General features: G+C 38.1%; 1 protein-coding gene and 2 long non-coding RNA genes across 8 annotated transcripts in view; 2 read left to right on the top strand and 1 right to left on the bottom strand.

Moving 5' to 3' along the window:
• LOC101158221 (glutamate receptor 3) overlaps nucleotides 1–23,178 on the bottom strand; it is a 77,568-nt gene that overhangs the window by 31,156 nt on the left and 23,234 nt on the right. For all 6 annotated transcript variants that reach the window (XR_909990.3, XR_002291684.2, XM_011483618.3 and 3 more), the window contains one exon: nucleotides 11,218–11,405. Coding sequence is in view for 4 of the 6 variants with exons in the window: in XM_011483618.3 (XP_011481920.1) it covers nucleotides 11,218–11,405 (188 nt within the window). In the remaining 2 variants the exon portion in view is untranslated. The remainder of the gene's footprint in view (nucleotides 1–11,217; nucleotides 11,406–23,178) is intronic.
• LOC110016391 lies at nucleotides 4,282–7,647 on the top strand. The gene is made up of 2 exons (XR_002291686.1): nucleotides 4,282–4,369; nucleotides 7,325–7,647. It is a non-coding gene; the product is annotated as an uncharacterized LOC110016391 (long non-coding RNA).
• Nucleotides 11,342–12,622, top strand: LOC110016392. Its single transcript, XR_002291687.1, has 2 exons — nucleotides 11,342–11,428; nucleotides 11,970–12,622. It is a non-coding gene; the product is annotated as an uncharacterized LOC110016392 (long non-coding RNA).

Below are 23,178 nucleotides of genomic sequence, written 5' to 3'. Positions count from 1 at the left end.
CACGGTTTTCACTCGTGGTCATTCAGTTTAAAGCCTTCTGCTTACTTCTGCCTTACGGGCTCATAACAACCTCCAAAGGGAGAAGGTTCTCAAAGCCTCAAGGCTGAGTCGGTGACAGGTTTAAACATCTGAGCAATAAATCCAGTCACATTCTCAAACTGATTCATTTCTGTTCAGATTTTCAGGGCTGCAATTTAATATTACATTCTCACATAAAGACTTTTACTTGAAAGTAAAACATTACTTCATACTTTTTAAAGTTGTTGCTTTCTTTTTTAACCCTGGGGAGAAGGTAGCAACACAGCACATGGATGCACAGTGGGTGTGGAACGATTCATTTCACTGATTTGATTGGAATCATTATTTGTGGTTGTTAATACAGTTCAATGTCTATTGGTTCATTTTGAACGATCTGATACACGGTTCCTAAAACTGAGCCAGGACATCTTCAGTCAAAACTTCCATCAGTGTGACTCAGAGAGAAATACCTGGGCACTTAACAGTGCAGGTGAAGTTTTTCAGATTCCTTGTATTTCATGCAAAATAATCAAGTGTAATATTAAATATGTTTTCAAACAAACAAGTAAAAAAGAATTTATGTAAAATCCTTTCATTCATTCATTTCCTATTCCGTTTAGTCCCTTTCGGAGTCACGGGGCTGCCGGAGCCTATCCCGGCCACTTGTGGGCGAAGGCAGGGAACGCCCTGGACAGGTCGATTTATGTAAAATCCAGTCAAATTTAAGTGTCAGAAGACAGAGCTCTGTCTCCTTGTCTGGTCACCAGCGGGAACCGTCTCCATAGTTCTGAGTGCACTACATCTCCCAACAACCCCTGCGCACAGGTCCTGTATGCCACACACCTGCCTTTTATTTGCAATCACTCACAGTATACTTAAGCACTATACTGACTCACTTAGTGTAAAGTATTGTTGTTGCCACTCTGCCTGCATTATAGAGTGTTATATCCTATTTCTTCTCTGATGCTCCCATGCTCGTTTTTGACTCCTGCCTGCCCGACCCCGATTCAGCTTTGTGGACTTTTAGCTGTGCTAATAAAACCTGCTGCAATTGGATTCATCTGTCTGCCCGTTCTTGTGACAGTTAGTTTCATAAAGTTCATCCCACACATAAAATTAATACAAACAAAACCTTTTGATAACAATCATATGGTCACATAAATTATTTGTAAAATTCAAAGTGTTTCTATACATTGGACTGGAATGATGGCTTGATAATTTTTTTCTGGCATCACGTGTGTTTGGTCCACTATGATGGCACTGGTCATTTTTACGTTAGAGCAAAATAAACCTATGGGGCCTCAATCTAACTTGTATTTTCCTATATTGATTATGTTCTATTTATTCAATTTTGAAACAATTTCCTAATGGTATAGGTTGTTACAATTAATAACTTTTCTCAGACAGATCAATCTGGTTTGATCATATGAATATAAATCAATTTGTTGATTTCTTGATCAATCGTTAAAGTTCTAAGGCACAGACAACAGCCTCAGGTGAATTAATGGAGATGTGCAGCTTGCTGGAGTCAGTCCAACAATGACTACAGTTATTAGATCACCTGTAAACCTTGGAAAATCTCAGCAGCCTTCTAAACTCACCACAAAAGGTAGCCAAGACGACGTTCTTTTCAGAATGCTGTTGTCATAACATCTTTCCAGGACAAGTAGTTGAACACTAATGAAGGCATATGCCTGGCAGCGGGACTCAGTGGTTTGGTTCACCCTAAGGCTCTTTATGAACTTGTGAATCTGAATTTATCACACACATGAGCAAAAAAGCAGCTCACACTTCTGTTTCAACATCTATTCTGTGAGATGGGAGAAAAAGTATGAATAAATAAAATCTGATGATTTATTCAGTGTGTACATCCAACAAAGACAATAATGCTCACTACAGATTAGAGCATCACTAAACCAAACCAAAGCAGTACATAACTGCAGCTCTGTGTTGATCCAAAAGGCTTCAATTGCTTTTTTTTTTGCACTTAATCCAAGTATTTATTTTCAAGTTGATTGATATTTGACTTCTATAAAAGACAGAATCTCTTGGCAGCTGAATCATAAATGCGTGAGTGGGCATTAAGCGTGGCAAGGGACAGCTGTTCTAAAATAAAAAGACCCATTTGAAAACTCAGTTTTCCCAAAGCAAGAAAAAAAATAGATGATAAAAGTCAGGGATTTGTCTTGAGTTAATCTGCAGGCTCTGACACAACTGAATTTAAAACAATGAGAGCCCAAACTTTATGCAATCAGCAAAAAGACAGACTTTAACTTTAGATTAAAAAGGTGAAAAGGTGTCCAGGTACCAAAATATGTGTGTTTTTTTTTAAATGAATGATTGCCATTATTCAGTATCAGCAATAACTGCCACTGATGGATTGTCTTCTGTTACTCTGGATAAGAATAACAAGACACTGATAAAAATCAAATAAGAATTTATTTTTAAATTTTTTGTCTTTTTTGCTCATTATTTTATAATTTTAACATCCATGTTACCCAAATTGAAAGAGGAAGTAAAATAATTAGGCGAGGATTCAAAATTCCAGTTTTAAAGAGGCAATAGACCTGTAAACTGGCATTTAGAGCAGATTTTGAAGTTAGGATACATTTTTTGGCTGGTTTTGCTCTTCAGTCTGCTTTTAAAAGTGACTTTGATAGCATAAAAAATGTCTTTGAAAAGTCTTTAGTTTGGTAATCTCATGCCCTCATACTATTGTTTAATCTACTCCCATCCTCATTTCCATGTGAAATTTGCAACACTCAATTTGCCGGTGGATGTACTGCTTCCTCTGTCGGCAGCTCTGATATGAAGAAGAAAAAAAGCATGTGGCATAACAAATATTTTTAGGATCTCGGTGCTCCAGTTTCAGCTTCTCCTGGGATAACAGCTTTCTGTTGCTGCTCACATTCTCAGGGAACCTGGGATAGGTCAGGCACTAGTGTAGATAAAAGTATAAAACTTATTAGGACAAGATTTTCCACAGAATCTGTGTCTCACATGTTGCTTATTCAGTAATTGAAGGAAAAGTCAAACTTAATACTTGAGAGTAAAGCAGCGAGACAGGCAAACTGACTGTTTTAATAATTAATGCTTATTGAATGGAAACTTAAGTCAAGGTGCAATAAAGTCTTTTCTTCAGCTACTGTCAGAGGAAGACAGAAACGCAAAGGCATTCGGAGTTTCCACAAAGCAAAACTAGAAAAAAAACAACCTTAAAATCAACATCTATGAGGAAGATCCTCCCAAACAGACAATTGAACAATCTACATGCAGTCAAGCTGTGGGCTGATGGAAACCTACCAGGAGAGTGGGAGTCAATCTGGCAATGATAAAGTGTGGCAGTAGGGTTTCCATCAGTCCCAGATGTTTCTGATGGTTGTTTGTGAAGCCACCAGGTGAAAATTGAGACAGGTATTTGCTGTAATCCTCAACAGCATGTGTCTGTGTTATGAGAACGGAGGCTTAGGATTTAAGAAAAAAAAACAAAAGGAAAGCATATCTGGAAATTTACTTTTAGCAAAGTGAAACTAAGAAAATTGCTCTTTTTTAAATAAAAAAAGCACAATTTTACATTTTATATGGCTTAAATCAGCTCTAATGAAAAGGGTCATTTTTAAGTGTAAAAAACTGCTGTTAATTACATTAAGTACTTCCTCTTTCGGCTTCTCCCATCAGGGGTCGCCACAGCGAACAAGTCGCATGGTAAATTTGGCAATGTTTTACGGCGGATGCCCTTCCTGACGCAACCTTCTCAAACCGGGCTTGGAACCGGCACAGGGGTAGAGAAGGGAACAGGGAGCAGCCCGGAGTCGAACCCTGGTTTCATGGACGGAAGGCGCTGCAAACCAGCACGAGCTAAATCCAAAATTACTTTTGTGTTGAGCTCTAGCAACAAAGCTTTATAGACCCACTCTAATCATCTTTTGATCTTTTTTAAAGCATTCCCAGTGGTCTTTTAATTGTGATTTTAAAAAAAACTGTCATTTTCTAAGACATATCTTCTGCAGAGAAGCAGCAGTTATTTAGAAATTCGTCCCTAAGTTGTGGGCGGGACTGTTGGCATGGAGCAACCCCGCCTCCCTTCCCCTCCCCATAGCCGAGACCTCTGAGCAGGGAGCTAGTAGCCCGCCCAGCGCGTTTTCTACATCACAAATCATTTTTTAAACAGCATTTTTTCATCTGCTCCTGATTCATGACTATTTGAACAAAAACATCCCTAGAAATGCACTTTTGAGCTTAATTAATTAAAAACAAAAACAAAAAACATTTTCTTTATGTGGGTTTTTAACTTCTTGACTGAAGCACATTTGAGATAGAAAAGTATTTGGAGCCAGCTTCACTTCAGCAGGTATCCATTTATGAGTTGTTGAGCAAACAAGTCAGTCTTTGTTTGTAATATTTAATATCATATTGTCTAACTGGAGGCTGGTTTGAACATGTCTTTTGTATAATCAGAAAAACTGTTATGGGGTTATCATTTAGTGTTTGGACTGACAGGCAGCTGCCAAATGTTTAGCTCTTCAACGGGCGTGTTGAGTGGGTTCCAATAACTGTGGGGTTTCTTTATCTCATCTATTTCCTATTTTCAGAAAGGTCATGGTTTTATGATCTCATATTCAGATGAAGCCACAGAAAGAGCCAAAAAAAAACTTCATATATTTAAAAGAAACATTTAGATATGTGGATTAATCCTTTTCAGCTTCTATTTTCATTTCTGGTTCTTTGAATGTAAGTTTTAAACACCAAAAACCGAAACATAAAACAGTGGTCATGTCTTTGCTGCGGGCAGAATCAGAGCTGAAGGTGTCTTTGGAGAAAAAGAGCCAACTGTGAACGGGTATTTGTCTGTCCTCCTGCCACTGTGGAGGAGGAGGAGCAGGTTTGCTGGCCGGCCTGAGCCAAGCTGAGCAGCATGAGCATCAGCCTAAAAATTCCCAGGGGAACAGTTTCTAATTAAGCAGGCTGAAGCCACAATCCTGTGCAGAGCTGGATGTCTGCCCAAGTGCCTTCAAGAGGATTTGACTCACTCCTCACTGATGAAGGCTTCTTTTCCTCACAGTGACTGGTCACGTGCCTTCCTCAGATGTAGGACACAAAATCCTGAAGCTCATAACTGTCCTCTTATACAGCTAATTATTACTTTAGTACTCAAAACTGGACAAAGTATAGAGGAAAAGAATCTGGTTAATGATGAGGAAGAATAAGGCGGAATATCAGAGAAATGTTCCAGCAAAACTTTGCCTCAAAAATCAATAATCCAACAAAGAGCATTTGTCTGAATGCACAACTACTAGCCAAATACTGTTGGAATTCAGTCCTTTTATTTTATTGACTGGCAGCTTTAGTTAGTAAAACAGGTTGATAAAATTGCAATATTCTGGGTTGCAGTTATATGTGTGTCTTCCTTTAACTTGTTTTCTTAAGTGTTTCCTTAGGACAAACAAGCTGACATAAAGAAAACCGTACTATTTATGAGACCAAAGATTTTCCTTTTCCAATGCAGATTTCTAGTTAAATAGCTAAAGTGAAAACACAAAAATGAAATAAATTTAATTAGCGGTATAGAATGCTCTTTGTTGGATGTGACATAGCTCAAGGTGCAGCATCATAATCCCACTTTTCAAGCCACTCTTTCATATATAATTGATCAAATACAGTATAGAGTAGATATTGAGTGGTAAATGAAGCGGATGAAAGAATCATGCTTTCAGTGTCAACATACATAAATGTAGATATTAATGTTCCAACAGGGATCAGTAGTTTTCGTAAATCGTAATTTGAAATAAACTGAACAAATCTGACACTTATTCTGAAAATGACATCTCACACTTTTAATGATGGTTAAATTAAGTCTAAAAAATAAAAAACAATTATTTATGACTTTTTTGTGCTAAATAATAACCAAGGTATGTGCTAACACTTGGTTAAACCCAGAGGAAGAAACGTTTTTTCTTTTCTTTTTGACATGTTTGCTGATGGACGGCATGAAAGTGCAGAAGATCGCTAAACATGTCAACAGTCTTCATCAGTCCGCTGGCTCTTTCTTTCTTTGGAGAGCTGTCTTCATGTGACAATAAACACGATGACGTCATTTTGTGGAGCTCTCTGCCTCTAGGCAGGTGGAAAACTATCTAAGCTTCTGCTGAACCTAAAGCACTGAATTGCGTTTTGATGATGGTTAATGCTACGTATGCTTTTAAGTGACAGAAAGCCATGATAGTAGGGGAGCACGTTAAGGTAGTTTCAACCTGACTTCGAGTCCTGTCATCTGCACAAAGACACGGTGGATGTCGTCACCTTCAATGTCAACAAGATATAAGAAGGACTGCAGATTGTAAGGATGTGATGAACAAGAGAAAACAAATAGCTGGATGTTGAAATGAAACATTCTGGGTTGGAAATTAAATTTACAGAAAGGAAACTTTGTGAAAAATGCGTAAAAATAAATTTTGAATAAGAATATTTGTTTAAAAAAAACGTTTTTTTTAATCAAAATGAGCAGGCAAATGTTCATTAAAAGTGATTTGAATTCCAATCTTTCATGTGACAAAGTCAAATTCATCCGAGACTCGTCAACTGCTCCTCTAATTATGTTTGAGATTGTCCAAACAATAAAGAGTTTTTCCACTTTATGATGGGTGACATGATTTTAAAGCAAAACGACAACTAAGATCTCTCCTCCACACTGTCCTGAGTCTACACAACTCACACTCCAAAGGTTTCTTAAATATTATGCCTTGGAAAGGAAAACTGCAAACAGAACACACACATGCACACATAAGGTTTTTTTTTAAAAAGAGAATCGGGATTATTTGGTGTTTTCAGTCCTCCAAATCAAAGGACTTTGTAGTTTCAGGTTGTAAAGCTGCTCAAATTGACCGTTTATCCAAGAGGAGACTCATCGGCTTCTCTGCTCTCATGAGGGCTGTCAGGAAGGGAAGTAGGTTTGAAGTTGTCTCAGCAAATCTGAATCTCTTATCTGAGATGATGGCATTGATTTAGGCAGCGCAGTGGTGTGGTGCTTAGCACTGTCAGTAAAGCAGCAAATGCGTGTTAGGTTGGCTGTGGTCCTCTGGTTGTGTATTTTTGCTTAAATGTTTCTGTAAAGGGTTGAGAAAAAGCTCTACCAGCAGCATTTTCCAAAGCTGTAAAGGCCTCAGACATGAACAAATGCCAGAAAATCTTTGACTCCAAGGATCATCATGTGATCTCACATGAAGTTTCAGATGTTACTTTCATGCTTACTGAATGTGGAATCAGTGTGCCACTGGGGTTTCAGCAGAGCTCTCATTTCTTTCTGCAGAACCAGACTCTGAGGACCCCACAAGCTATCACAGCTCTGCCTTTCCACCGTGCAGCAGGAGGCTGGAGGTGACGGATCCTCTTAGGGGGCAACAACAAATCTACCGAGATTCAATTATTGATGAGAAGCCTCAAAGGTGCTGTCGCTCCATCTTTACTTTACTTGATGCAGCTGAAGAAATGCTCACAACATAGTCATCAACAAGCAAAAGCAGATGAGTAATCATCCAAACCTGAATGATGACTGTCTCCATATCAAGTGAGATGGAGAGATAATCTCGTGCACTTGAAAGCAACATCAAGTGAATACGTGTTACCTTCTGATGCCTGAGTGATGTCGGTTATGTTTGCTCACTTCCGCCTTCATGAGAGATCTTCCCTCTGGCTAGGAGGGTAGGCTATTTATAGTAGACTCATTGTTGTTGCTGTTATGGGACAGTGTGTCCTACTTACATTGGAGCTGATATTACACTAAAGCAAGTGTTGATGCCCCAGCTTGAATGAGAGAATAACTCTCAAGAGACGTGAGGTGTGGCTTTTCACTCTGGAGCATCTGGAGAGACTCTTGGCAGGCAGATGCTGTCTGTGATGCCACGTTCATTTGTGGCAGATAAAGGGATTATGATTTAAACAACCCGACGTGTCACAGACTGACCATCCATCCATTTTCTATACCCACTGTTTCCCTTTTGGGGGTCACGGGGTTTGCCGGAGCCTGTCCTGGCTACTATTGGACAAAGGCAGGGTTCACCCTGGACAGGTCGCTAGTCTGTCGCAGGGTCCTTTAAGAAGATTTTAAGCAAAAAACTGTGTTAAAGTAATACTAAATACCAGATAAGGCAAACATTTAGACCTCAAAAATATTCTGGGTAGAAGGAGACAGAGCAACACCTCTGTAGAGTAAAGCTCAAAGCCTTCATACTTCTTTCCAAAGAGCCACAGTTAGGATCTACTTATACCTAAGGGTTTCAAGTACAAATGAATCATGCAAATATTTTTCTATGGAAATCCTTTTCTCTTTAGTTGTGTACATCACAAAACCCCACCTCATGCATTTTTATTTGGTCACTTTTATATAGCATATTGCACGTATCCTTTGAGATCTCTCAACAGCATAGATCTAATGAATCAAATTTCCTTTTTGTACTTTATGTCATGATTTTTCCCTTTAACAGGAGTTCATCTGTGGAAAAACTATGCTTAACTGGATGCAAGTTTTAAGAAAGATTTTCATATGAATTATAATAGTTGAATCTTAGTAAAAAATATGTACCATCACAGGTTATGGGAAGACAAGATCATGTCAAGACCTAAGGTCCCACTCTGATAGCATTTTGATCTATTTTAAAAGCTTCCCAGTGGTCTTTTAATTATGATTTTGCTGATTGTATCCCATATAAAACCTGTGTCGTTTTCTTGGACATCGTTTCTGCAGAGTGGCAAGCGTTTATTAAGAATTTGCCTCCAAGTTGTGGGCAGAACTCTTGACACAGAGCAACCTTGCTCCGCCTTCATCTCCCATTTGCTGAGAGCTCTCCGTTTACACGCTCTCTCTAGTGTACTGCCCCTTACACCTCCAACCTAACATTACTGGTGCAACAAAAATGGCAAGCAATATCAAAGCTATCCAGCCGTACAGTTTTTTTTTTTTTTTTTTTTTAAACTTGTTCTGTCCAACAGCTGAGCAAACAGATTAGAGCCGTACAGTTTTGAGTCAGGTGCAAGCTCAGATGAGGAAAATAAAGACGTACATGGATCTATTGTACATGGATCTATTTGTCTGCAAGTGGATGCATCAGAATGGAGCAGAGCAGGGCGCTTATGGCCCAACAATTGTCGTTTTAAAGTAACATTTACATTTATTTTTAAACTGTATTTTTGTCTGCTCCTGATTCACAACAATTTGAATAAATACATTTTTTTTGTCATATTGGGTCTTAAAATTTGACAAGAATGTAAAAATTTCTATACTATTTGATGGAATAAAGAAAAGACAGTCATTAATGTACTGAAAGTTGCACAACCTTAAACACGGAGTGTAGAGGTTGTCCCTTATTAATGGAATGCAGAATGAAAACAAACAAAGGTTTTCCTTTAAACAGATGACTTTTATACTTGTAGTGAACTAGATCAAGGAGTGGTTTTAGGAAATAGTCTAGAAGAACAAGCCTTAGGGCAGCACTTTACCAATCAGACTCTTTTTACAGTAAGTAAACTGCACTCAGCACTAAAATATGCTTGACAGCAGCTGGGCATTTGCCAGTATTCACCTAAACAGTCTGAGCTGTTCAGCAACTGTTCTCAGGAGGCAGTGTCCTATGAAATTAGGCATCACTTATACTGATGCCTCTCCTACACTTTCAAATAGGACTGACAGAATTCTTCTGCTGGGATTTGTTTTTATTTTTATTTTTTTGGAAGAGTGTGGGACAAAATAATCAGAAAAAAATAGATGCATTTTAAATATGTGGGTAGGTTTACATGGCAGTAGGTTTTCAGGCAAAAATTAAGTTTTGTTTAAATCGGAAAGAGCCTGATGATTTATTTATTTGCGTCGTTTTCTGTACTGGAGTGAAAAACATCTAAAAAGACTAGTTAATAAAATAGTTAAAGGTTTTCTGAAAACAACAAATTTAGAGATTTAAATTTTTTTCCATCAAAGCCTAAAAAAACATTTTTGAAATACCTGTACATGTCTACTGGGAAATCACAACATTTCTTTTGCCTCTTATTTATGGCAGAAACAGTTCCTTTTTGTTAAAAATTGTTATTTGAAAAAAAAGCAAAGGCAAAGAAAAATAATAGGTGTGAAATTATCATCACCCTGACTTGATTATTTGAAGCTATGAACTTTTTCACACTGTGATAAATTGCTTCAAGAGTTTGCACGTTTTTTTAACAAAACAGTTTTTCCACATAAGAATCTTTGCAAAGACAAACAATGACATCAGTTCACAAATAATTAATTTAAACTTTGGAGCCTAAACCGGGATTTCTGAACTCCAGTTCTTAGGGCCCACCAACCTGCATGTTTTCTATGTTACCCCGCTAAAACACACCTGGGATAACTTAATGACTGTCATTAGAGGAAGGTGCGTTTAAGCAAAGAAACTAAACAAAAAGTCCTCAGGGTCCAGAATGGGTTTAGAACCATGAGTTTAGAACCATGGTCTAAACCTGGTCTAAAGCTAGTCTGAGCCAGTTCAAATCTGTTGTAATAATGTTAAAATAAAAGTGAAAAAAATATTCAATGTATTTCTCAAAGTACTCCTGCAGGGTCAAATCAATCTTCCTTTTTGAGGTTAATTCAAAAGCTTAAAACTACAGATAATGATTTAATTTTTAAATGAGAGCATTTTTGTTAATCTTTTCTGCAAACCTTTGTCAAATTTTATAAAATAATAAAAACCTAAATAGTCTTTTGCTCTCTGCAGCTTCAGAGCTGCACACTTAACAATCAACAAACAGAACTGATAATTATCCAACAAACTAAATGAGCAGGCTGTCTAATTTCAGCATGTGAATCAGCCTCATGTGACTTCACACAACATGCAGGAACACAAAAAACAGCAGACATCACAAGTCTTTGTCTATTGAAGCCTTCCTGATTGTTTCACCATGAATTAAAAATGAGAATGTTGATAACACCTTGGGAAAATGTGATCATCTCTCAGAGAGTTTTGGGTGGTAATGGAGGGAAATGAAAAGCATGGATCAGAAAAATCCAGCAGTCTGACTTTAGAGAATGTGAAAATGAATATGCTGCTTCAAAATAACACGAGAAAAGAACAGGCTTTTTTTTTTTTTTTTTAAGGATCTGCTAAAGTTTGTTCCCAAACTGTAACTTCTTTCAATCCAGACAGGCTAAACAATCATACTGAGCCGGCTCAGTACCTCCTGGAGGATCAAGTTGATCCTCTCCACCTCACAGTCGATGAGAAAGCGCTTCTCCTGCCGGCGGTCCATCTCCTCGATGATGCGCCTGTACTCTGTGGGGTCCACAATACTTCCCACAGAGCGAGCCGTCACCTGCCAGTTATTGGCCACAGCTGACTCCATTATGGCTTGGAGGATGGCGAAACCTGAGGGATTAGAGGAGGAACACGTAAGTCACACCACTATTGATCTGAATCTTAAAGAAAACCAACAAAAAATGGTCAAAAGCTGCAACCAAACAGAAATTCAAAAAGTAAACAGCAGTTTCCTGATTCTGTGTTTGGGCATTTTTAAATGATCAAGCTGACAAAAACTAAGGAAAAATGTCCAATAGAATAAAAATATGTATGTGAATACACTTTAATTTAACTGCACTGGAGCAGCACTTTCTGTCTCATTTCAGATGTTAAACAACCTATTTTGCAGATCTTTTTTGCTCATGGTAAAACTGTTTTAAACTGGAATATCTATCAATTCTATGATAAAAAAACATATTTATCTTCTTTTTTTTCGGTAAATTTTGACCCAACAGATTTTTTTATGTGTTATTTTATGTGTCATTACTTTTGGTGCTTTGTCAGTCAGTCACAACTGTCAGCGGCCTGACAGATGAATTTAAACGTGCAAATTTACCGCTAGCATATCTCATAACAGCATGACATGCACTACAGTAAATCCAGACTCCTGAGGGTTGTTGTGTGTATTTGCAGAGCTCACTGCCCAATGTGATGAATCAGTGCATGAGACATATGAAAGGAAGAAGCTGAGCAGACGGTAACCTGGCTGAGCGGTGACACTGAAAGAAAGCACCGCTGAGGGACTTCCAAAAGTCCTGTTTACTCATGAGGTTCAGGATTTACTGTCAGCTACTGACAGACAGCATCCAAATCAGCTTTGAACAGGCACCTATGTCTGTATATTAGGCAAGAATGGGCTTCTAATATGACTATAGGGCACAAATCTATTATTCTCACTGCTCTATCATGATATGCTTCTGTTAAAATGTCTTTTCTCAGCAAGAGTTCCATGTTTTGAGCAGCTCCTCTGCTGTAGTCACAGGAACATGTATGGGTTTCAGCGAGTTCTTTTAAAAAGCAGTTAGTGCTATTGAACAGTGTTCATTAATAAAACTGTTAAAACAAGCACATCGCTTTAACATAAAAAAACAGTTCAAAATGAAAAGATGATTTACAGCTTGCAAGCTTTAAATTCAGGAATAATCCTAAATTCTGTCAATTCCACTGCTAATAATAAGACCAGTATACTGCAATATTTGAATAAAAAAAGTATCCTTTTGTGATCTCATTCCTTTTAAATACCAGTTTACTTCTATTAAAAATATATGAAAAATGGCTTTTCTCAGCGTTTAAGATAAATTTCATATGTAGAATGCATTTTGTCACATCGTTAAATTCATATATCGTAACACAAATAAGTTTGCTTCATACTTTTATTTATTTATTTTTATCTGAGTATAAATTAGAAAGAGCTGTTCACAGGAAAACTCTGAGTACAGAAGACGGGTGACCACAGAATGATATCAATCAGATGTTTGCACAGCTTCATTATCTAAAAAACAGTGAGCTAAATATTTCAGGCTGTGGAAAACGGATTGTGACAGAAACACATCATGGACTGTATTGAATTGTATCTTGGCAGAATAAATATTGTTTAGAGCAGAGCCAGCACTCTTAACTCTGACAGCACTAACTTTAAGGTATCACATGCTGCATCACTCTTGGTGATATATGAGGAAGTGTAAAACCCATGTACACTGTTTTTTTGTCAGTAACAGATCCTTGCTCTTGGAGGAGAGCGTACAGCAAGAACAGCATCTTTTTTGATATGTTATTATATTTTGGTTTATACTAGAATGGTTTTTGTATTATATAGTTGAGGGAAAATCCTTTACTTGGGCTGCACGGTGGCGCAGTGGTTAGCGCTCTTGCCTCACAGCAAGAAGGCCCCCGGTTCAAGTCCCGGCTGGGGGACATGAAAAACACAACATCAATGGGGGACCTTTCTGTGTGGAGTTTGCATGTTCTCCACGTGCATGCGTGGGTTTTCTCCGGGATCTCCGGCTTCCTCCCACTGTCCAAAAATATGCTTCATAGGTTGATTGGCAACTCTAAATTGTCCAAAGGTGTGAGTGTGAGAGTGAATGGATGTGTGATTGAGGATATTCCACCCTGCGACAGACTGGCGACCAGTCCAGGGTATCCCTTGCCTACGCCCAAGTGGCCGGGATAGGCTCCGGCAACCCCGTGACCCCGAAAGGGAATAAACGGTTAAGAAAATGAATGAATGAAAAATCCTTTACTTTTATTAGTTAAGACAACAACCAAGCAGTTTCTGACAGGATTAGCAGTTGTTGCTGCTGCACTCAAAATCGGAAACTTTAGAGAAGTTTGTTGTGGACAATTTGCTGATTCACTTTATGTCATTATTCTTTAACATTCAAATAGAAACATGTGTATTTATCAGAATCTTTAGCAACAAAAACCCATCTGTCCAATCGGCATCTTCAACGTGTGGGAAACTGTTGTTTTACATAATTAAAAAGGAAACAACAAATTTTGCCCTGTTGTTGCTCACCCTCTGCTTTACTTGTTTTTTTCTTTTTCATGAATTCTTTTCTATAGTGCAGGTTATTCAAGTTATAAACTGACCAATCAGATGCCCCTAATAAAAGTGTGTGTTCTTACATCAAATGTTTGAAAACGTTTGATTGACAGATTCTTTTAAGCCCACTTTTAAGTGGTAGGGGTGTGACCTTGCAGCTCCTGATTGGCTGGAGTAGTTGCCATTGAAATCTTCACCTGGACCGACGTGGACCAATCTGATGACGCCTGGTTCTAACATGATAAATAGCGTTTAATGATATAGCTTTTTGACCTTCTCTGAAGGCCCAAAGTGTCTTACGCTCACAGTATCAATTGCACATACAAACTCATTCACACAATGATGGTGGTGTCAATATTGTGAAAAAATGGCGACTGCATTGACTTCATTTTACTGGAGCCGGAAGAAAACCAATTTTTATGGGTAACCTCAAACTAACTTGGTTCATCATACAATAAATGGTAGTTTTGCAATATAATTCTGTATGATCTCTATAATTCTCTGAGATATTATGGTCTTGTTGCCATGGAACAGTTTAAAAGTGCAGATTTTCAACGACTGCACTGGTAATTTGACTGACTTTAGAACACAGCTACACCTCAAGTCCAGCTTCACTTTGCCAAACCTCTTCAATACTTGTTTGAACAGCTCCCAGCACCTTTTTACTTTGCTGTTTTCTTCAATGAAACTGAGCATTGCATGAAACTGATGCAATCAAACAGCACTCCATTGGCTTTAGAAGTATGTCTGCTCTTTTTATCGCTGTGCAGAAACAAAACAAAAAAAAACATGTGCAGAGGGCCTGTCTGCAGAGATCTTATTGACTCGGCATAGAATCTATAAACTTCTGAGAACAAACTCCAGAAGAACCACAGCTGATTTTAAATTCATTGAAGAAAGACGACTGTGGAAATCATGCAACCTTTTGAAATTGTAATCATAAACTCTTTAAAACTGCAGTGGAAAAGCACGGACTGTTCAGGACTTATTGCACACACTTCCACGCTGCTTTTCTTCACAAGTCTGATGTGACTCAACAGAGGGTTTCATTCTCATCATCCTTTATTAGCACATAATCTGTTCGACAAAATCCACCTTCATTTAAGGAAGCTTTCAAAAGCTACAAGAAAACTTTTATCACTGTGGGTCATTTATCATGATTATATTTAAAAAAAAAAAAAGCTATGCATTAAAGCGACATTTTCTGCCCAAAATCTTATCATTTGTTTTAGTTATACTGGAAAAATAATTTCCAAAGGAGAACTCAGCTGCTCATGAGCTTTTATATCTTTAACACTCATGGTTGAGGATAATCTTATGGCACTGCAGTGAGAATGTGCAGCTGCACGTGTATTTTTTTATACGACCAATGAATCATTTAACCAGCCATACTTTTCAAAAAGTGCTCCGACAGCAGAAAGACCTGGTCGCTGTCAAATGGCTCAGCCACTTGCTGATAAGTGTTACAGACATGGGAGCTGACATGTCCCCAGCAGAGCTACTAAGTATTCAGAGCACAGTGACTTAGCCGACACCCCCCGTCCTCCTCCTCCTCCTCCTCCTCCTCCTTCCTGCTGGTGACCTTCACAGTGAAGTGCTCAGCAGAGAGCATTCAGATCAGGTATGGCCTTTAAAGACAAGTGGTCCTCACTGTGCGCCACCACTTTACTCGCTCAGGGATCCACAGAGAGCGGAGCACGTCTGTGACTTGCACTCGGAGGGTTTGAGTATTTCAAAAGGGCTGGCGTGGAACGGAGTCAGACGGTTGATAAGAAGACGGTAAGATGACCGATGTCTGGGTGCATCAGTGTCCAGACTTTAAATAAACACTTCTTTATCAGCTCAAAAAGATAAATCCAGAGAAGAGGACCTCATTTCTCGAGGGGAAGAAAGAGAAACTGAGAATCTGCTCTAACAGGTGACACTGAACATCATAAGCTGGAGTGTGCATGATATTTGGAAATGTATTAGTAGCTGCTCAAAGAAAAGGATTAAAGGGGATGTTAGATAATGCCTTAAGAGGGTTATTTTCCAGTCTTTTTGTCATTCTAAGCTAAGCTGGATATTCGGGGTTTAAACATTTTTAACGCTTGTTAATGCTAAGCTCTTAAGTTAACTTACAGTTAAAGCTAGACAGGTTCAAAAGCCCCAAACTGAGATAATCATGTGAAAGTGACATTCACTGTACTCTCATTTGAAATACTGGGGTCAAAGTGCACCTCAGTCTCTTATCAGTAGGTGCACAAACAACTGACAGTCAGTCTTGGTTGACTTTGTAAACAGATGGTACCTTTAGCTCCAACCAGAAGGCAGGAACACCATCAAGGGCATTTTACCATCAATTATTCAAATTTTGACCGAAAGAATGATGCATATTCAAACAAGAAGAATACTGGTGCAGAAATATAAAGCCAGAAAAATCAAACATCACACACATGACAATGTAATACTTCACTAAGAAACCACAGTGCTGGCCTGGGACGTACCTGAGTTTTCAGCAATGTCAGCGATGAGGCAAAAATATTTGGCACCTTTAGTTTAGCCTTTAGTTCCTGTTAGTGGTTTCATTTTACAGCCTGGACATTTGTGGTGCAATGCACATTTCTAAACACACAACAGCTTTTTATAAACATGATCCTGAAGTACACAATAAAAGCCGCACTGCCACACTCCATGCATTGGCTTTTAGTCATTTTAAATGACTTTACAGCAGAAACAGATCCCCTGGGTCGAAGTGAAAAATTCTTACCCCATTGGTAGATTTGCTTTAAATAAGAAAAACAATTTCCTGAAACAAGGTCTTTTTACTTTCTGAAGGTTGGGTTTTTCTTCAGTGTTTAAATGTTGTTTCAGGTAGAAGCCCTTTTATGAAGTTAAGGGAATAGGTATCATATCTAAAGCGTACTATTTCTTAAATACCAATGTGTTTTTTATGTGACATGGAACATGTGGTTCAGTGTTGAACACATTGTTCAGCAAATAGCTAAGCCCTTTTGTTTTTTTGCACATTTACACATGTGGATTTATGTTAAATAAACTATGGTATGCTATGCTAACAAAGACTGAACTTCTGCTCTTAATGTTCTGAAATAAAACTAAAAGCATGCTGCTAGTTTTTTGCCTCATACTTTTTTTCACAATTTTCTGCCTGAGCTTTTCAACAAAATATTCAATATATGGTTAATGTAAAATGTCAATAAAATTACATTAACATGATTTGAGTGGGCAGTATTATTTATCATATTTTATTTTAAAACCCTTTCCATATTGGGTCAGTATTTGTAGATTTTAACTAAAGGAGACCTCTACAAACTCACCAGTAAAAAAGTACTTTTGACCAGGTTTTGTGCATTTTTGGCATTTAGAGATTCCGATATGAATCATACAAATACATGCATTTCATCTGCTCTCTAGGTGTTATATTTATGCAAAGAAATATAAACAAAAATTATGGGGACTTAGCATTTTCTTTATCAACTATAGTCCACCTTAACTCAAATCCTAAATTAGTTGGCTGAAAAAAACATTTCTGGACATATGTTCAGATATTAATGCTGATTTTTTTTTGTTTACACCATATGTGCTGTAATCAAGTGAGGCTGTGAGAGTCTATCTTTTACTATCTATCTTTTTGCCTATCTTTTACTGAGCCTTCCATGTTGTGAAAAATACAAAGTAACCTAAATAAAAGATGGATTGTTTTAAAGTAATGAAAATAACATATGTGACTCAAACAAAATAACTGCCTCATCACCCAAAACATTCTGTAGAAACAGAAAAAAAACTTGAAGCCAGCGATGCATAAATCAAAAGTACAGCATCAGCTTGCAAAAAAAAAATAAACTTTAATGTTAGCTGTGTGTGTTCAGAAGAACTTTCTGCAGTATCAGGTAAATCAGCAATTTACCTTTTAATCAAGTAACAAATGCAATTACTTTTCAAAGGCTCCTACTTGCGGTGAAAGAAAAATGGACTCTGAAAAGATGGCTGTTGACATGAATTGGGCCAATTCCTCAGCAACATTGCCAGAAATATTTCATTGTCACATAAATGAGGGTATTCTTGCTGGGTAAGAATGCGCCATGGCCAGACTGAGCAGCATATAACAGTTCCCTGTGTTGCAGGAGGTGGCCTCAACCCTCAAGGAGCCTTTTAAACAAATGACTCAACACTACTTTGCTTTTAGATCTTTAAGGCTCTCAAGGGCAGACCACATCTCGTTATTTCTTTGCATTATGTCTGTAAGCCTGCAAACATAGACTAAACATATCTGTACATTTTCCCACCTATAGAAAAGTTTACAGATTGCTTGTGAGCAGAAGTGACCTGGATGTGGGATTCCTTTAAATATACAAACTCAGTAACCCACACAGACAATCAATAGGCTGTTGCTTGTTACTGAGAGGGTTTGAATTCTGACACGAGTGGGAAGTAGAACTTTGTCTTTGTGGCAAGACAATGCATTATATCTTTCTGATTTATATCTGATATTATATCTTAAATTACTTAACACGAGTCCTAGATTTTTAAATCTGGAAGGAAAACTATTTGATCAAATTTAGAAATACCAGGAGAGTTACATCCTCTGTGACTGACTGGGAGAAAGAGAGGCAGTCTGCCGGCAGCTGGGCTTGTGTTTCTTCTCCAAAGTCTTAGGCTGGGGCTCACATGACGGCTTAGCTTGGTGTGCAGTCTCAACTGTGACTCAGTCACCCCCCCCCCTCCCTTGAGAAGGTGACCTCTTTAAATTTCTCTCACAGGCATCTGAACTGCGACGTTGTCACGATGTGCTCAAAGCTGGGCAAGATTCAAGAAAAAAAAATAGTAAAAGTCACTAAATCCGCTTCAGAGAAATTTCAAATTCTGAATGTGACTTTCCAAAGACGACTGCTTGCTGAGGTGCAAAAGACAAAGAGGCTCGTAGGTGAATATATAGGATTTAATTTGCAAAATTATTGTAAAGAAATTCTTTTGCAGACAATCCTTTTTTAAGAGACCCTTTCTGAATGCAGTTCAATGTAGCTGAGAGCTCTCTGATCCATGAACTGTGAGGAGCCCTGCGGCTCCACACCATCCACTGCTGCCAAAGGTTTTATAAGTCCTAATCAAACTGATTATTTCTCATCCACTGACAACTAAGTAGCTAACAGAATTCTGGGAAATTTCTCCTGCTTTTTTTTCTTAAATTCCTTTAGCCGGTTCTAAAAAGTATTAGACAAAACTTTAATTGCTCCTAAAGATAAATGCAAACATTTTTTAAGACTCACTGGAAATAAAAAGAAGGTTTGTCAGTGAGAGCTGCACTAACTGCCGGACCTTCATCTCTTCAGCAAATACAAGCGGATTCGTGAATTATCATTTCCTATGTTTGGAGGTAGAAAGGACACATCACAACCCTGAAAGCAAGTGTTCCAAAACAGATTATTAGAATTTGAGCAGAAACAGGTGCAGAGGCACAGAGTAAATAATCAAAATAATCAAGCAGACACACTTTCTATTAGTGGCCTGCTCTTATGTCATGGTAACGGAAAGAGGGAGCATTGGAAATGACGATAAAGACTGGCAGAAAAAAAAAATGCTGCTGAATTTAAAAGTTTCTGTGCATCTTGCAGTTATTTGACGAAAGGCCCATCTTCAGTTTCCCTCCATTCTTTAGTCTGTGAACAGCTTAGGCTACCCTTTAGGTTTGCAGAGGAAAAGAACAATTCTTAAGCCGCACAGAAAAGCCAGTCAATCATACCTGGGTTTAAATGCATTCATTTCTTTTCTTGTCTTCGGTGGAATAACAATCATTTAGGGGAATTAATTTAAAAAAAGATTTATTTATGGATGGAAACTAACAGGGCAATGTCCTATTTGTGTAAATGCTTAGTCCAGAACGCCCAGAAAATTAAAAAATAATTTTGTCTTTCCTTGGTGCTTTCAGGTTACCTACAATTTGATCATATTTTTAGGTTTGTTATAAAAAACATGTCACTTAGAAGAATCAGCAATGCTGATCAGGTATGTTAAGGGCACAAACAGAATCAATTTAAAGATATCTTTTTTATATTTGAGCTCTCATTTTTTTTCCTTTGTTTCAGACTTGTTTATTTTTTATGTTTCTAAAATAGATTTTTGTGGTTAATTTCAATATTTTTCAGAAGTTTTTTGAGATTTGGATCAAAAATTAATTGACATAATGTCCTTTCTTATAAACAAAATACATTAATGAGTTTATACAAAATTTACGTGTACCTCAGTTATGCTGTTTATACACTGATTGACACCCACAAGTTTGTAAAAATGCAATGTGTACAAGGTCTTGATGTACCATCAAAAGCAACTATTCCAGTACAGTTATTCCAGTTCACAGTAAATCTAAGTCCAAAACGTGCAACCAAAGCTCAAACCATATAAACATATATATTTTTTCTTCAAATGTACCATGTTAGCCAATGAGAGAAAATGTATGCAAAAGAAAAACACAAGGAGAACAAACTCAGGAAGCAAATAAAAGAGGCAAGTACAGCACAGTACTGTCCATGGTGCTGAAATAGAGAGTAGTTTTTGTGCTATCACTCACAATAGCCTTGTTAAGCCTGAAAAAACTTTGATTTTTCACACAGATTACATTTGCTAATACATTTGAAATAATTCAAAGCATTTTTATTATTCATTTATAATACACTCCTTTAACCAAGACTGTATTGTATTTTTGAAAAATACTTCATGCTTAAGTAAACCTGTCATTCTTTTTGGCAGAAATGTGCCTTTATTTGAAATTTAGAATACCCAAAACCCAGGCTGCAGTACAGCTTGTTTGTGCTGAAAAGCAAAAGCATCAGTTTAAATTAATCTTCTTTAGAAACAGGTGAAAAATGTGTTCTCTACACACAAACACGATTTGGGAGCTGAAAAGAGCTCAGTGCTGCAGTAAAGAGCAGAGGATCTGCGGCTTACATGTTTCATTGCTTTTAGGCTGGCACTGCCTCTGCATGCGTGGATGTTCATGGATCAATTGGTGCCATTTTGGGCGTCTGGCAGAGTGGATGGAGTGAATTGAAACAGAGGAGGTTTGGTTTGTGCAGGAACGCTTGGAGACAGCCAACACCTCAGCTGCACGCTCTCTGTGAATGCACAACACCAATAAGGTCACCATACACACACCCACAGACTCACATGCCCACAAACTTTTGCAGCATTCAAACTGCTTTTACAAACACACTTCACTTGCAGTGACTTTTAAAAATAGTCTGATGCAAACATGATTTTTTTTTGTCAGAAAGCACACTAATAATGGATTAGATTTATCTGTGTTTTCCAGATGCTCAAAGCGCTTACAATGTGTCCATTATTCATTCACTCCTCATGTATGATTGGTGATGGTAGAGGCGTGGCTGCCAGTTCGCGCCTACGGTCCCTCTGACCGTCACCGGGACATTCATACGCATTCACACACCAGTGGAGCCACACTGGAAGCAGAGAGGGTGAAGCGTTTTGCCTAAGGACACAACGACAGTTGACTGGGGGGAGCGGGGATCGAACCGCCTACCCTTTGATCTTTGGACGACCTGCTCAACCTCCTGAGCCACTTCCGCCCAATTAATGTATTAACATATATATATTTGCAGTATGCTGTGTTCCTTGACTAACACAAGTCGTTGACCTATTTGAAACCGTTTGTGTATTTTTTAGCCTTTCCCTTTTCTTCCCGAATCTTTCTGACTGCTAGATTGGAAGAAAAGCAATTCTCACTTCTAGACTTATCAGCTAAGCGTACATCGCAGCTCTCAATTTCTCTTTGTATGTTCACTGCTGGGCCTAAAAGAGTCCTTGAACATGGCAGGATAACAGCTCTCAGGAAATAGAGGAGCTTGACAGATGAATCACTCCCTCAGTCCCTATATCATGGCCTGGGAGGAAAATGTTGTGCACACAAAAGAGTGGGAGTAGGGGAGAGTTCAAGACCTGCTAATAGTTGTCTATCTTGAAGTGAAGTTGCAGGAAGGTGTTCACAGAGCATTGCAGCTGCTTAGTGCCATTCTCCTTTCTTTGTTAACGAGCCAGCGCACACGACTGCTGAGTGCAGCTCTTTAGCCGTGCGCAATTAATCTGATGTTTCCTTGCAGAGACAAAACCAAAGAGACATTGAGCAGCAGGGCAGCATGATTACACATCAAATGCAAATCCTCCACCAACCCCACTGTCTCCATTCGTCACGACTGCAGGAGGCTGCAGGGAAGGCTGCCATTAATGCTGGTAAATGGCTCTCCTTCATTTTGAGAGCAGTAAAGGATCTATTTTTCATTATGTGGAGTTGCTGTAACAAAAACGGCTGAAGTGCTTGAACATTAGGTTACACAAGAAGATCTCTCACAGGGTGCAGTTACTCAAGCACTGTTTTTAGATTTAGTTTCAAGATACTTGTTCTTTTACTGCAAGTATCAATCTTGAACTGCTCTTCTGAATTTTACATAAAACTGTTGGACTCATTCTTAACCACATTTACTTTTAAAGACCCACTCCAATGAAAATAGTGTTTTTTTGTGTTTTAACATGTTATCGTGGCATTTTTCTCATAATGGAGGATGTATTTAAAGAAAATTAAGCTTAGAATTGCATTTCTGAGTATTTCTTTATTTCAAATTGTTTTGAATCAGGGGCACAATAAAAAATGGCGTTTAAAAAAGGGTGTAGCTGTGACGTGAACAGCGGGCCACAAGCTCCCTGCTCCACTCCATTCTGATGCTGCATCCACTTGCAGACGACTAGATCCATGTACATCTTTGTTTACGTCAGCCGAACTAGTATCTGAACTGTACGGCTGGATAGCTTCAATATTGCTCGCCATTTTTTTGCACCACAAACGTTGCTACATGCACATCCATATACAGCAAAATAAATCATACACAATTTCAATTAAGAAATATAGTCTGCATATTGACCTTTCATAACCCTTTTTATACTTCTAAAGTATATCCTTCTAAAGGTTAGGGATTTTTTAAAAGAAAACTTCCCGAACCAACATATAAATTCTATCAGTGGAATTGCTTCCCCATTAAGACAGCAGGAACTGAATAATTATAACAGTTTTAAATAAACTGCCAAACATCTTTATAGAAAGAAACCTTTTAGATTCAATTCAATGCGACGACTGCGGTTCATGTAGAATGTTGAAACTCCATGCATTTTGCAATCGATTAAATGGATGTGAAAAAATGCAGTAAGCGACCTCTCCCTACAGTCAGCTGCTTCTACCCAGATGTTCTTCAGTTCAAGGGGTCTTTTTATGCCAGCAGTCATTAATCTAATTAA

The sequence above is a fragment of the Oryzias latipes genome, chromosome 14 (genome assembly GCF_002234675.1).
Source record: "Oryzias latipes chromosome 14, ASM223467v1".
NCBI lineage: Eukaryota > Metazoa > Chordata > Actinopteri > Beloniformes > Adrianichthyidae > Oryzias > Oryzias latipes.
This window is presented reverse-complemented; position numbering and strand designations above follow the sequence as displayed.